The sequence below is a fragment of the Neolamprologus brichardi genome, chromosome 6 (assembly GCF_056152115.1).
Source record: "Neolamprologus brichardi isolate AB-2024 chromosome 6, ASM5615211v1, whole genome shotgun sequence".
In the NCBI taxonomy this organism is placed as follows: Eukaryota; Metazoa; Chordata; class Actinopteri; order Cichliformes; family Cichlidae; genus Neolamprologus; species Neolamprologus brichardi.
Genome location: NC_142109.1, coordinates 437,464 through 452,845, shown reverse-complemented (window position 1 = coordinate 452,845; position 15,382 = coordinate 437,464). Strand labels below are relative to the sequence as shown.

Genomic DNA, 15,382 nt, shown 5'->3' with positions numbered 1-15,382 from the left:
ATCATGGGAAGCCCCAAGGAGCCTAGGCCTATTGCAGCGTAACTATGGGAGGATTCAGGCTCACCTGATCCAGAGTTGTCAAAAAGGAAAATTTTAAGCCTAATGTTGAAAGTAGAGAGGGAAGCTGGTTCTGCAGAAGGGGCCTGATAACTGAAGGCTCTTCCTCCCATTCTGCTTTGAGAAACTCGGGTAATTCTGCAGTCTGATAGAAGTGGCCTACTGTGACAATATACTACTATTATTTATTTAAGATAAGATTGGACTTGATTATTTAAGACCTTATTTAAGAAGGATTTTAAATTCTAGATTTAACAGGTAGCCTGAGAGTAAGCGATGGAATTAGGAGAAAATATCATCTCTCTTTCTAGTCCCTGTCAGAACTCTTGCTGCAGCATTTTAAACAAACTGAAGGCTTTACAAGAAGCTCTTAGAGTGACCTGATAATAACGGGTTACTATAGCCTAGCCTAGAAGTAATACATGCACAGACTAGTTTTTGCCTGCATAGTATAATAAAATTTCAATTTACAGAAATTGGACATAGACTTTTAATTCAATTACAGATTACTAACCTGTTCCTTGGTAGTACTTTGTGCAGTTTCCATATTTTATATCCTCTTGCTTGATGTCAAACTGTGGGAGAGCAATCTCATCCATTTGAACTGGGTCAGACTGCCACATGAACACAAGATCACTGGTGGTGTAGCCAACTAAAACATAAAAATTAGAATCATAAATTTTATAGCATCAGCATAATAGACATAAAAAGTACACAATATAATACATAATATGAATAGTTTACATTTTGACTTCAATTTATTTTTTAATTTCTTCGTTTCAACTAATTTTGCCTTCTCCCACTGCAGTATACCATTAGATGAGTATGTTAAAATGGGGATAGCAGCCCAAAAATCTGCTGGAAGTAATTTAAAATCAAGATTCCAGAAGCTACTGGAAGAAGAACAGAGCTCTTTATATTACAGCACATGTGGTAGTTTTCATGAAATATAACATACAAAGTACTGAGCACTTGTTGGCCCCTTTGACTTCACTCTGTGCTCCTAAACCATCTTGATTGGGCTTTGGTTTCTCCTCAGCACTGTAGCCAGGCTGACAAAAAGTCAGAGCACTGTTGAGCCAACCATTCCTTTAACAGCTAGTAATGACTTCATGAACTTCTTCACAAATAAAATTTTAACCATTAGAGAAAAAAAATGACTTATAATCATCTCACAGATGTAACATTATCTACAGCACCATTGATATTCCTTTAGATTCTTTTTCTCCGATTGATCTTTCTGAGTTAACTTCAGTAATTCATTTCTCCAATCCATCTAATGTCTTTTAGACCACATTCCTATAAGACTGCTCAGAGAACTCCTGCCATGAATTTAAGCTTCGATCTTAAATATGATCAATCTATCTCTAATAATCAGCTATGTACTAAAGGCTTTCAAGCTGGCAGTCATTAAACTTAAAAAGCCATCTCTAGACCCAGCAGTCTTAGCTAATTATAGGCCAATCTCTAACCTTCCTTTCATATCAAACATCCTTGAAAAAGTAGTTGTCAAACAGCTAACAGATCATCTGCAGAGGAATGGCTTATTTGAAGAGTTTCAGTCAGGTTTCAGATATGTCTGTGAAGGTTCTCAGTCATCCAGGTCATCGTAGTCAAAGGAGCTTGCAAAGAAAAGCGTCTGGACTTCTTTAAGTTACTTGAAGACGTTTCACCTCTCATCCGAGAAGCTTCTTCAGTTCTAAGGTCAAATGGTGGAGAGTCCCAGATTTTAACCTAGTGGGAGTTTCCCCCCGCAGAGGGACAAAAGGACCCCCTGATGATCCTCTAATTGCCTGAGACAAGGTGTGAAACTGGGTGTGGGTCCCAATCAGCCAGAGTTTCGGGTGAGTTCATTGTGAAACCTGGTCCCACCTTATCATGCGAATTCCTGAGGTCAGATGGCCCAGGATGTGAGTGGGCGTTAAGACGTCTGGGGAGGGAACTCAAAACTGGATTATAGATGGCAGACAGTTGGTGTCGTAAACCACCGCCTCTGTTCAAAGACGGTCACTCACAGTGGACATAGATGGCTTCTTTCACTCCTCTTTCAAACCAAAGAGGAGTCAGGTTTCAGAGCTCATCACAGCACAGAAACAGCTTTAGTGAAGGTTACAAATGATCTTCTTATGGCCTCTGACAGTGGACTCATCTCTGTGCTTGTCCTGCTAGACCTCAGTGCAGCGTTCGATGCTGTCAACCAAAATATCCTATTAGAGTGATTAGACCACGCTGTCGGCATTACAGGTACCACACACACATATGATACATATCTAACTAATAGACTTCACACATTTTCAATGCTTTGCAGATAACATACAGCTTTATCTATCCATGATACCAGATCTCACACACCAATTAGTTAAACTGCAGGAATGTCTTACTCCCTGAAAAGCCTTCAGTTAATCCAAAATGCTGCAGCAAGAGTACAGACAGGGACTAGAAAGAGAGAGCAGATTTCTCCAGTATTGGCTTCCCTTTATTGGCTTCCTGTTTAATCCAGAAGTTAATTCAAAATCCTGCTCCTCACACAAGGTCTTAAATAATCAGGCCCCATCTTATCTTAATGACCTTGTAGTTATCTTAATGACCTTGTAGACCTTGTAGTATATCACCCTATTAGAGCACTTCGCTCTCACACTGCAGGCTTACTTGTTGTAAGAGTATTTAAAAGTATAGGGTGGGCCATTTATATGGAAACACCGTAATAACATGGGAATGGTTGGTGATATTAAAGTCCTGTTTGTGGCACATTAGTATATGTGAGGGGGCAAACTCCTCAAGATGGGTGGTGACCATGGTGGCCATTTAGAAGTCGGCCATCTTGGATACAACTTTTGTTTTTTCAATAGGAAGAGGGCCATGTGACACATCAAACTTATTGGTAATGTCACAAGAACAACAATGGTGTGCTTGGTTTATTCTTTCATGAGTTATTTACAAGTTTCTCTTTGTTCACAGCCATTGACATGTCGAAGAGGTTAACACGTGAGGAGCGGATCGAAACTGTGTTGATATCTGGTGAATGCAGTAACTGGGTCATTGCAGCAGATTTCAATGCAAGACACCCTACGAGACCACCCATCTCCCATGCTACAATTAGCAAACTGCTTGCTAAATGTCGTGAAACTGGTTCAGTGTTAACAGTGAAAACTGTTACTAATGAAGAAACATCAGTGGCTGTCCTAGCTTCATTCAGCAAGAGCCCACAGCATAGCACTCGCCGCATGTCACTGGAGAGTGGCATTAGTCGAACATCCCTTCGGCGGATATTAGCTACTCACAAATGGCACCCTTACAAACTCCAGCTACTGCAGCATCTCAACAAGGATGACCCAGATCGGCGCACAGAATTTGCAGAATGGGCAAAACAAAAATTGGAACAGGACCCTCGGTTCACGCAGAAGATTTTGTTCAGTGATGAGGCAAACTTTTATGTGAATAACAACCACGGTGTGAACAAAACCACCGCTATTGGTCTGACACTAACCCACATTGGATGGATCCTCCAAGACTGTTGGAACAACAAAAGTGATAGTTTGGTGTGGTATATGGGGTACAACGATAGTGGGTCCATTCTTCATCAATGGAAACCTCAAGGCCACTGGATATTTGAAATTGCTACATGATGATGTGTTTCCCTCTTTATGCACTGAAGCTGGCATGAGTTTGTTGAGTTTTTCCAGCAAGATGGTGAACCACCACATTATGGGTGCCAGGTCCGAGCATTCCTAGATGAACAGTTTCCTGGAAAGTGGATTGGTCGTCGTGGGCCAGTTGAATGGCCCCCAAGGTCTCCCGATCTGACCCCCTTAGACTTTTATCTTTGGGGTCATCTGAAGGCAATCGTCTATGGTGTGAAGATACGAGATGTGCAGCACCTGAAACTACGGACACTGGATGCCTGTGCTGGTATTTCTCCTGCGGTGTTGAAGAGTGGGAGAAGAGGGTTGCATTGACAATCCAACACAATGGGCAGCACATTGAACACATTTTATAAGTGGTCAGAAACTTGTAAATAACTCATGAAAGAATAAAGTTACGTTGAAACCAAGCACACCATTGTTTTTCTTGTGACATTACCAATAAGTTTGTGTCACATGGCCCTCTTCCTATTGAAAAAACAAAAGTTGTATCCAAGATGGCCGACTTCTAAATGGCCACCATGGTCACCACCCATCTTGAGGAGTTTGCCCCCTCACATATACTAATGTGCCACAAACAGGACTTTAATATCACCAACCATTCCCATGTTATTACGGTGTATCCATATAAATGGCCCACCCTGTAGTTTATCCAGCTCCATATCCATCTTTTCACTGTACTGCTCTCCTTGTGTCTGCATGTGTGCGTAGGTTCACAATTCAGTAGCAAGCCAAACTCCATGCAAAAGAATACAGGAGTCAGGATGTAGCATCCCAGCTCCCGATGCTTTACTTTACATACCATTAAATCAAAGTGAAACTAAAACATAAAAACAAAAGAATACTATAGTAAAGGGATTAATATAATGATATAGTACAACGCCATATGCATATGTTTGACAGTGCTTTAGCTATTTAGCGTTAGCTGGTTAACAAGGAATGTTCCAGATTTATAACCATGTTCAAAGTTCCCCAATCACAGCCTTTGCATCAGAAATTTTGTTCTCTCGTTAATTATTTCATTTAATTGTAGTTTTAATTTTAAAATATTGCAAACTTTCCAGGTCTTCTTCACATTCCTACAGAGTGCTGAAGTTTTGAAATGTATCATTAATTCTTATTTTTAATACCTTTTAAGTTGTCAAAGAGTAAATTGGCAGAGAGTTAGTAATTAAAATGCAATTTAGTAGCACGCTGTGTTCAACGCTGCTGATATATATTTTTTCGTCTCATCTCTACAGCATAGCTCTGCTCACTTACCTTCCACTCCTCACCCCAATAAGTGAACAAAGCTGACCAAGTCCTTCAGAAGCAGCTATACCCATGGCTGCATCGGAGCTCTAGTTCCTCTTATGGTATATATAGTTTTTTTGTATTCAGACAGACAAACTTCAGATGGTTAATGAACTCGAGGAGTAATGGTGGACAAGCAGAGGAAGACAGCCATAGATGTAACTATAACAAGTGTCAGCAACATCAGCTGGAAGGAAGGCGAGAAGCTCAAGAAATAACAAGGGTGGACAGAGCAGCTAGATCAGGAATATACTCACAACTCTCCAGCTGCATCTTGCATAGCTGTGTGTCCATTGGGAAAAGCGTAAGATCCAAGGGACAAGACAGTGTCACCGACAGCCTGCATGTGTAAACAGAAAACACACAACAGGCTCAACAGGACAAAGAAAAAATTGCCCTATTACTGTATAATCCTTTTTTAAAAAATAAGTTAATTTACCAGCTTTTTATGCTAACAACGCATCCTAAACTCTTTCTTACTGATTCCAGAGATATGTAGAGCGAGATAGCAAAATTAAAATTCTATGAAAAATAATATTTAATATGTTATCTAATAATAACACAAATAAAACACAACATTTTACACAAGTTGTTAGGTGGAAATTTTCTCAAGTATGAAGAAAAATGTCCTCATGTGTTGCTCTGCCCCTCTTTCCCTGCTCTCCACTTCGTGTTCAAACATCCATACTGCCTAAACAAATTTCACAAAAAAACAAAAGTTCTTAGAGTTTTAATTAAAACTTAAAACTTAAAATTAAATTAAAGCTTAATAGCTTATTAATAGCTATTAATATCAATAAACACATACAAAAATTGACTTTTGAACAAAAATGTTCTATGGAGAGATTCATTTTGTAAGGGAAATTACATTGTGATTTTTATCAGTGCTAAAACATTTTGTGGCTTGTAAAAAAAAAATTCCCCTCTCTCACAGTATTCATCCTTCAAACTCGGGTCCTCTGCTGCAAGACACTCATGCAGTGCAGTCAGCTTCTTCAGCCAGTAGGCATGAACCATGTCAGGACCTATTTCTGACCAACTCTTCATACTGGAGACCGTTTCTTGAATTTCTGCCACTGTGATTGTTACTGGACTCTTCAGGGATGTTGCTGTGGTCTGCTCTTAAATCCACTAGCCACCGAGCATTGCCGTTATGGATTGTATCCATCTCTCATATGCTCTTCCAGTATTGCTCCATCTCCAGCCTTGGTGGTGCTGTCCTCATATTGTTCCCCTGCCACTAAGAGTACACCTTGGATGGTTCTGTGGAGAACAGCTGGTTTATTCTCCTGCCTTCGATCTCTCTGGTGTACCTCTTCAAACAGCTGACCAAGGCTGTGAGTCTTTGCTTGACAGTTTCTAAGGCCTCAGATATGGACAGCTTGCTGTACTTCTTAAGCACCTTCTTCACTGCCCATTTCTGCAGCTCCAATAGTTGGCTTACTTCCCTCCATGCTACCTTGATCTTAGCCTCTAGTCATCTTCTCCATGGAGGGTACTGCTCCTTGTGGCTGCTCAACTTGTAGCCAAGCATCTCACTGTTTGCTGCTGCCGTAGTGTAGATCAACTTGTTAGTCTCTGTAATGGTGGCGGTAGGTATAGTCAGTAGTGCTGCATTTACATCATCTAGTAGACCTTCAGAGGGCACCTCACATAATCTTGGTAACCGGCTACAGTAGCGAGCTCCTCTTGCACTCAACGATCCTTCTTCCATCGCACTTGGGGCTTCGTACTCAATCCCGGGTGGGGGTGAAGATATCTCCCCCCTGACCTGTCATCTATGATATATATTTACAGAGACAAAACTCCACAGCATGTGCTCCTATATTAGAAACATACTATAACCCTGCAGTTACCACAGATGTGCTCAGCACACTGACAACATGTGTGTAGTGCTATACTATTGAATGAAGCCTAATCACTCTTTTTCCCAAATGTGAGCAAAATAAAATATTCATATTTTGCATGATCTAATTTAAATTCAATCAAGACTAAAGCATATTTCATACAAGATAGCAAAAAAAGGCTAATGGTAAAACCTGTCACATTGATAGATGCCTCTGATTTTAAGCCTCTAGCCGTCAGTTTCTAATACTTGTTACCTACCATTTGACAATTTTATAGGCTATGCCAGACCATATATTGCCACCACTGTTCTTAATAGTGATGCATGTGAATTATTTAATGCTACAACAGTGCCACTGTTACTGTTCTAATCCCTCAAAATAGAAATAGAAATCTTTGTTGATATATCACCATATAATACCTAAAAGTTAACCAATTTTTTCTAAAAACAGCTTAGAGTCACTGAAAAAAAGACAAGATTAAAGTCACTTTTATGAATCAATAATTTCTCCATGACCCTCAGAGAAAGACAAAAACTTTAAACTGTCTCTAAAGGCTACAGACTCTGCTACAAACTGAGGTCAGTGGGCTTTTCTGGAAATTATAACTTTATTTTCCAGACAACTGATTAGTTCTGCATGTATTAATGACTTCTATAACACTGTTCCAGGTCACTTTGGGTGTACAACAAACGGGTACTCATGAGAGCTTTCAAGAGAAACAAAGCTCTCTTGCTCCCATTAAGTGTTTGCACCTTCTCGATTTACACACTACAAGCCACCTTTTCATGCACCATACTAACATGTTAACTTTTTGTAGGGCTAAATATGTATGGCTGAGGCTCATGAGAATCACTCACTTTTTTTAAGAGAGCAAAATGTGATTTCTTAAACATAAGTCATGACAGGATAATCACAGTGATTGTCCAATTCATGGCAATCCATCCAGAAGTTATTTTCTTCAGAATATTAAAAGGTATTCATTGTTTAAAAAGAATGAGGCAAAAAATGGATTATGGGTCCCATAGATAGATTAAAACAGATTTAAAAGCACACCTCATGCTGATCAGGACGTCTCCATTCCTGAAGATGAAGAGCAGTATATTGTCTTGTGTGACATCATGAAAGTTTGCATTTTTTTCATTTGCAAAGAAAAGATCTGGTTTCCATAAACACTGGAACATTTTGGGATCAATAGTTAGTGCGTCACTCTTATAATCTGTAGGAAGCTGTAGACGAGGGTCATTCCATCTTTGTCGAAGAAATATATTTACTCTGTAGTCCTGCAAAGACAAATATTGTATTAATAATTTGCACTACATCAACTCCTATTTGTTAGGGATAATATTTAAAATGAAACATATTGTGAAACTTTTCTTCTTTTTTATTCTGCTATTTTTCTTAAGTCTGGTCATACTTGTGCAATCCTATTTTTTTCCATATGTCACCAATAAACAGCTGTATCCTGAGTCAGGCTAAAACAGTAACATGTAGCAAGTGTCTGCTCAATTCTTCAGTATTAATAATACTAATGTAGTTATGTTGATTCATTTATTTAACAGAATACAGTGAATGACTATCATTAATGCAATGCGTATTTGTAAAAATATACAATCTGCATCTTTATCTTATCTGCATCTCTCCAACATTTAGTAGTTTGAGCCAAATTCCATTAATCTAATATCCATTGTTTGTAGCTGTATTACCATAGTCGTCTCCTGGATAGACCCAAAGCTGTTAATGAAGATGTTCACTCTGGACTCAACGGGGATACCTGAGATATAGACACAAGGACACAAAGCAATATAAAGTAAGATGATTCTAAAAGAAGGGTGTGCATACTGAATAAATTAGTAAACATTCTTTTACTGGTCAGCAAGTTACCCCATGTGATCATGCAAACACGGGTAAAAACAAAACAAAACAAAACAAAACAAAAAAACGTGCATTTTTACAACTTTAAAAAAGGATTTTTTTGTCTTTTGCATTGGTACCAAACAGTACACCTACACTGGAATTTTACATAAGATTCAGCCTTTTTAGAAATAAGAAGACACAGCACAGCAATAAATACCCAGCCAGCTGTCAGCTAACAGTCCCTCCTCCTTCCCTTTAGGCTTATCTATTTTCTACTACAAGCACACTCCTTTCACTCAATTGTGGTGACACTTAAAAAAAAAAAGCCTCAGTATTATTGTGAAGTCTTTGCCTTATAATATAAAGCCCATCGAGGCCACTGTTTTGATTTGGTGCTAAATAAATAAAACTGAACTGAATTTCACATTGATATGAAAGCTTTCGTTGTAAACCTCTTCACCCATTAAAAAATGAAAATTTAAAAATAAATTAAGTCAGTTTGACAATTCAGACATTTTATACTGCTAAACTACACCAAAACGATTTCCAGTAAACAGTTCTTGATGTAGCCCTTTCAATATAATCCAATAAATGCATACAATTCATAGAAAAATAATATTCTTGTACACAAGCTTTCACATGTATCGCAAACAGATGTGGTTTGGGATCTGGTTTCTGAGAGTGGTAGAACAATTTTTTTCATTTAGCATTATGAGACTTATGAGCATGTCCTTCATTTTTTCTGTTAGGTTGCAGCTTAATATTTTCACTAATTCTCTAGATTTATTTAAACTGTTATATTGTGTATAAAGTCTTAAGTTACCTATAATTTCTCTATAGTATTTCTCTGCACTGCATGAGTGTCTGTATATATATATATATATATAAAAAAAACACCCAGCACGCCCCTGCGGGCGGTTTATCCTTCAAGCTCGGGTCCTCTACCGGAGGCCTGGGAGCTTGAGGGTCCTGCGCAGTATCTTAGCTGTTCCCAGGACTGCGCTCTTCTGGACAGAGATCTCCGATGTTATTCCCGGGATCTGCTGGAGCCACTCGCCTAGCTTGGGAGTCACCGCACCTAGTGCTCCGATTACCACGGGGACCACCGATACCTTCACCCTCCACATCCTCTCGAGCTCTTCTCTGAGCCCTTGGTATTTCTCCAGCTTCTCGTGTTCCTTCTTCCTGATATTGCTGTCATTCGGAACCGCTACATCGATCACTACGGCCGTCTTCTTCTGTTTGTCTACTACCACTATGTCCGGTTGGTTAGCCACCACCATTTTGTCCGTCTGTATCTGGAAGTCCCACAGGATCTTAGCTCGGTCATTCTCCACCACCATTGGGGGCATTTCCCATTTTGACCTCGGGACTTCCAGGTTATACTCAGCACAGATGTTCCTGTACACTATGCCGGCCACTTGGTTATGGCATTCCATGTATGCCTTGCCTGCTAGCATCTTGCACCCTGCTGTTATGTGCTGGATTGTCTCTGGGGCATCTTTACACAGCCTGCACCTGGGGTCTTGCCTGGTGTGATAGACCCCAGCCTCTATGGATCTTGTACTCAGAGCTTGTTCTTGTGCTGCCATGATTAGTGCCTCTGTGCTATCTTTCAGTCCAGCCTTGTCCAGCCACTGGTAGGATTTCTGGATATCAGCCACCTCCTCTATCTGCCAGTGGTACATACCGTGCAGGGGCCTGTCCTTCCATGATGGTTCCTCGTCTCCCTCCTCTTTCTTGGGTTTCTGCTGCCTGAGGTATTCACTGAGCACGCTGTCAGTTGGGGCCATCTTCGTGATATATTCTTGGATGTTCGTTGTCTCATCCTGGACTGTGGTGCTGACACTCACCAGTCCCCGGCCCCCTTCCTTCCGCTTAGCGTACAGCCTCAGGGTGCTGGACTTGGGGTGAAACCCTCCATGCATGGTAAGGAGCTTTCTTGTCTTTATGTCGGTGGCGCTGTCACTTGGTGTTCGCTCGCTCTGTGGTATAGTATCACTTCCTGTTCCTGCTCAAACACAGTGGTGTTTCTGAGTAGCTTATTTGCTTAACAGTTTAATTAACAACTTCTAAATACATTCTTTTTTTCACAGTATAATCTTCACGTGCTTCATCCGAAGCACACTTTCTGTGTACTCACTACCTAATTTATAGCCAAAGTATTCACTCACTGTCACTCACTGTCTCTGTACTGTTTCGCTAGCTTAGCTCGTAGCCGACCCGTTAGCACCATGGCTACTTCACCTGTCCCTTCTGCACTTTCTTGCTCATTGTGTCAGATGTTTAGTTACTCCTCGGCCTCCTTTAGCGGTAATGATATCTGTAACAAATGTAGCATATTTGCAGCTCTGGAGGCCAGGATTACTGATCTGGAGACTCGGCTTCGCACCTTGCACTCACCCTTAGCTAGCCAGGCCCCTGTAGCTGGTGCAGCCGAAGATAGCGTAGGCCCCGCTAGCTGTTCCCCGGCAGACCCCAAGCAGCTGGGGAAAGGCTGGGTAACGGTGAGGAGGAAGCGTAGTCCTAAACAGAAGCCCCAGGTACACCACCAACCCGTTCATGTGTCTAACCGTTTTTCCCCACTCGGTGACACACCCGCTGGGGGTCAAACTCTGGTAATTGGTGATTCTGTTCTCAGACATGTGAAGCTAGAGACACCGGCAACCATAGTCAATTGTCTTCCAGGGGCCAGAGCAGGCGACATTGAAGGAAATTTAAAACTGCTGGCTAAGGGTAAACGTAAATTCAATAAAATCATAATTCACGTCGGCAGTAATGACACCCGGTTACGCCAATCGGAGGTCACTAAAATCAATATTGAATCGGTGTGCAACTTTGCCAAAACAATGTCGGACTCTGTAGTTTTCTCTGGTCCCCTCCCCAATCAGACCAGGAGTGACATGTTTAGCCGCATGTTCTCCTTAAATTGCTGGCTGTCTGAGTGGTGTCCCAGAAACGATGTGGGCTTCATAGATAATTGGCAAACCTTCTGGAGGAAACCTGGTCTTGTTAGGAGAGATGGCATCCATCCCACTTTGGATGGAGCAGCTCTCATTTCTAGAAATATGGACAAATTTATTAAACCCCTCAAAACATGACTATCCAGAGTTGGGACCAGGAAGCAGAGTTGCAGTCTTACACGCCTCTCTGCAGCTTCTCTCCTCCTGCTACCCCCCCCAAAAACCCATCTCCATAGAGACTGTGTCTGCTTCCAAAAAGACAAAAAACAAACTAAAAACCAGCAACAAACAACTTAAACATTTACAAAGAAAGAACAATACAGTATCCACATCTGAACCAAAGAGTAAAACAGTGAAATGTGGATTATTAAATATTAGGTCTCTCTCTTCCAAGTCTCTGTTAGTACATGACTTAATAAATGATCAACAAATTGATTTACTCTGCCTTACAGAAACCTGGTTGCAGCAGGATGATTATGTTAGCTTAAATGAATCAACACCCCCGAGTCATTCTAACTACCAGAAATCTCGAAGCACAGGTCGAGGGGGCGGTGTGGCAGCAATTTTTCACACCAGTCTATTAATTAATGAAAGACCAAGACAGACTTTTAATTCATTTGAAAGCCTGATGCTTAACATTATCCACCCCAGCTGTGAAACTCAGAAACCAGTCTTACTTGTTATCATCTATCGTCCACCTGGGCCTTACACAGAGTTTCTGTCTGATTTCTCAGACTTTATATCTGATTTAGTTCTGAGCTCAGATAAAATAATTATTGTGGGTGATTTTAACATCCATGTAGATGCTAAAAATGACAGCCTCAACATGGCATTTAATCTGTTGTTAGATTCAATTGGTTTCTCTCAAAATGTAAAAGAACCCACCCACCACTTTAATCACACTCTAGATCTGGTTTTAACATATGGCATAGAAACTGAACATTTAACAGTGTTTCCTGAAAACCCTCTCCTGTCTGATCATTTCTTGATAAAATTTACATTTACAATAATTGATTACGCAGCAGTGGAGAGTGGACTTTATCAAAGTAGGTGTCTTTCTGAAAGCGCTGTAACTAAGTTTAAGAATATAATCCAGCCACTGTTATCATCGTCAATGCCCTGTACCAACACAGAGCAGAGCAGCTATCTGAACGCTACCCCAACAGAGGTCGATTATCTTGTTAATAATTTCACCTCCTCACTACGTACGACTCTGGATACTGTAGCTCCAGTGAAAACTAAGGTCTCTAATCAGAAGTACATGACCCCGTGGTATAATTCTCAAACACGTACCCTCAAGCAGACGACTCGTAATCTGGAGAGGAAATGGCGTGTCACAAATTTAGAGGATCATCATTTAGCCTGGAGAAATAGTTTGTTGCTTTATAAGAAAGCCCTCCGCAAAGCCAGAACAGCTTACTATTCGTCACTGATTGAAGAAAATAAGAACAACCCCAGGTTTCTCTTCAGCACTGTAGCCAGGCTGACAAAAAGCCAGAGCTCTTTTGAGCCAACCATCCCTTTAACGTTAACTAGTGATGACTTCATGAACTTCTTCACAAATAAAATTTTTATCATTAGAGAAAAAATTACCAATAATCATCCCACAGATGTAATATTATCTACAGCTACTTGTAGTTCCATTGATGTTAAGTTAGACTCTTTTTTTCCAATCGATCTTTCTGAGTTAACGTCAATAATTACTTCCTCCAAACCATCAACGTGTCTTTTAGACCCCATTCCTACAAAACTGCTCAAAGAAGTTCTGCCATTGATTAATTCTTCGATCTTATATATGATCAACCTATCTCTAATAATCGGCTATGTACCACAGGCCTTCAAGGTGGCTGCAGTTAAACCTTTACTCAAAAAGCCATCTCTAGACCCAGCAGTCTTAGCTAATTATAGGCCAATCTCCAACCTTCCTTTCATATCAAAAATCCTTGAAAGAGTAGTTGTCAAACAGCTAACAGATCATCTGCAGAGGAATGGTTTATTTGAAGAGTTTCAGTCAGGTTTCAGAGCTCATCACAGCACAGAAACAGCTTTAGTGAAGGTTACAAATGATCTTCTTATGGCCTCTGACAGTGGACTCATCTCTGTGCTTGTCCTTCTTGACCTTAGTGCAGCATTCGATACTGTTGACCATAATATTTTATTGGAGCGATTAGAACATGCTGTAGGTATTACAGGTATTGCACTGCAGTGGTTTGTATCATATCTATCTAATAGACTCCAATTTGTGCATGTAAATGGAGAGTCCTCTTCACACACTGAGGTTAATTATGGAGTTCCACAGGGTTCAGTGCTAGGACCAATTCTGTTTACATTATACATGCTTCCCCTAGGCAGCATCATTAGAAGACATAGCATACATTTTCACTGCTATGCAGATGACACCCAGCTCTATCTGTCCATGAAGCCAGATAACACACACCAATTAGTTAAACTGCAGGAATGTCTTAAAGACATAAAGACTTGGATGGCCACTAACTTTCTGCTTCTTAACTCAGATAAAACTGAGGTCATTGTACTCGGCGCTGAAAAGCTTAGAAATTTGGTATCTAACCAGATTCTTACTCTGGATGGCATTACCTTGGCCTCCAGTAACACTGTGAGGAACCTTGGAGTCATTTTTGACCAGGATATGTCCTTCAACGCACATATCAAACAAATATGTAAGACTGCGTTCTTCCATTTGCGCAACATCTCTAAAATTAGAAATATCCTGTCTCAGAGTGACGCTGAAAAACTAGTTCATGCATTTATTACTTCCAGGCTGGACTACTGCAATTCATTATTATCAGGATGTCCAAAAAACTCACTGAAAAGCCTTCAGTTAATCCAAAATGCTGCAGCAAGAGTACTGACAGGGACTAGAAAGAGAGAGCATATTTCTCCTGTTTTGGCTTCCCTTCATTGGCTTCCTGTTAAATCCAGAATTGAATTCAAAATCCTGCTCCTCACATACAAGGTCTTAAATAATCAGGCCCCATCTTATCTTAATGACCTTGTAGTACCATATCACCCTATTAGAGCACTTCGCTCTCGCTCTGCAGGCCTACTTGTTGTTCCTAGAGTATTTAAAAGTAGAATGGGAGGGAGAGCCTTCAGTTTTCAGGCCCCTCTTCTGTGGAACCAGCTTCCAGTTTGGATTCGGGAGACAGACACTATCTCTACTTTTAAGATTAGGCTTAAAACTTTCCTTTTTGCTAAAGCATATAGTTAGGGCTGGACCAGGTGACCCTGAATCCTCCCTTAGTTATGCTGCAATAGATGTAGGCTGCCGGGGGATTCCCATGATGCATTGAGTTTTTCCTTTCCAGTCACCTTTCTCACTCACTATGTATTAACAGACCTCTCTGTATTGAATCGTATCTGTTATTAATCTCTGTCTCTCTTCCACAGCATGTCTTTATCCTGTCTTCCTTCTCTCACCCCAACCGGTCGCAGCAGATGGCCCCGCCACTCCCTGAGCCTGGTTCTGCCGGAGGTTTCTTCCTGTTAAAAGGGAGTTTTTCCTTCCCACTGTCGCCAAAGTGCTTGCTCATAGGGGGTCATATGATTGTTGGGCTTTTCTCTGTATCTATGAAGCGCCTTGAGGCGACATTTGTTGTGATTTGGCGCTATATAAATAAAATTGAATTGAATTGAATTGAATTGAATGTCAGTGGCTTCTATCTCCTCCTTTGGCCAGCCTATTACCCCAGCAGGGTACCTGATCACG

The 15,382-nt window shown here is 40.7% G+C and overlaps 1 protein-coding gene across 3 annotated transcripts in view; it reads right to left on the bottom strand.

The window, feature by feature from the left end:
• LOC102782793 (glycine receptor subunit beta-like) overlaps positions 1 to 15,382 on the bottom strand; it is a 61,212-nt gene that overhangs the window by 17,761 nt on the left and 28,069 nt on the right. For all 3 annotated transcript variants that reach the window (XM_087841409.1, XM_087841407.1, XM_087841408.1), the window contains exons 4-7: positions 8,542 to 8,609; positions 7,892 to 8,118; positions 5,249 to 5,331; positions 572 to 709 (exon numbers count right to left, since the gene is read on the bottom strand). In XM_087841409.1, coding sequence (XP_087697535.1) covers positions 572 to 709; positions 5,249 to 5,331; positions 7,892 to 8,118; positions 8,542 to 8,609 — 516 coding nt within the window. The remainder of the gene's footprint in view (positions 1 to 571; positions 710 to 5,248; positions 5,332 to 7,891; positions 8,119 to 8,541; positions 8,610 to 15,382) is intronic.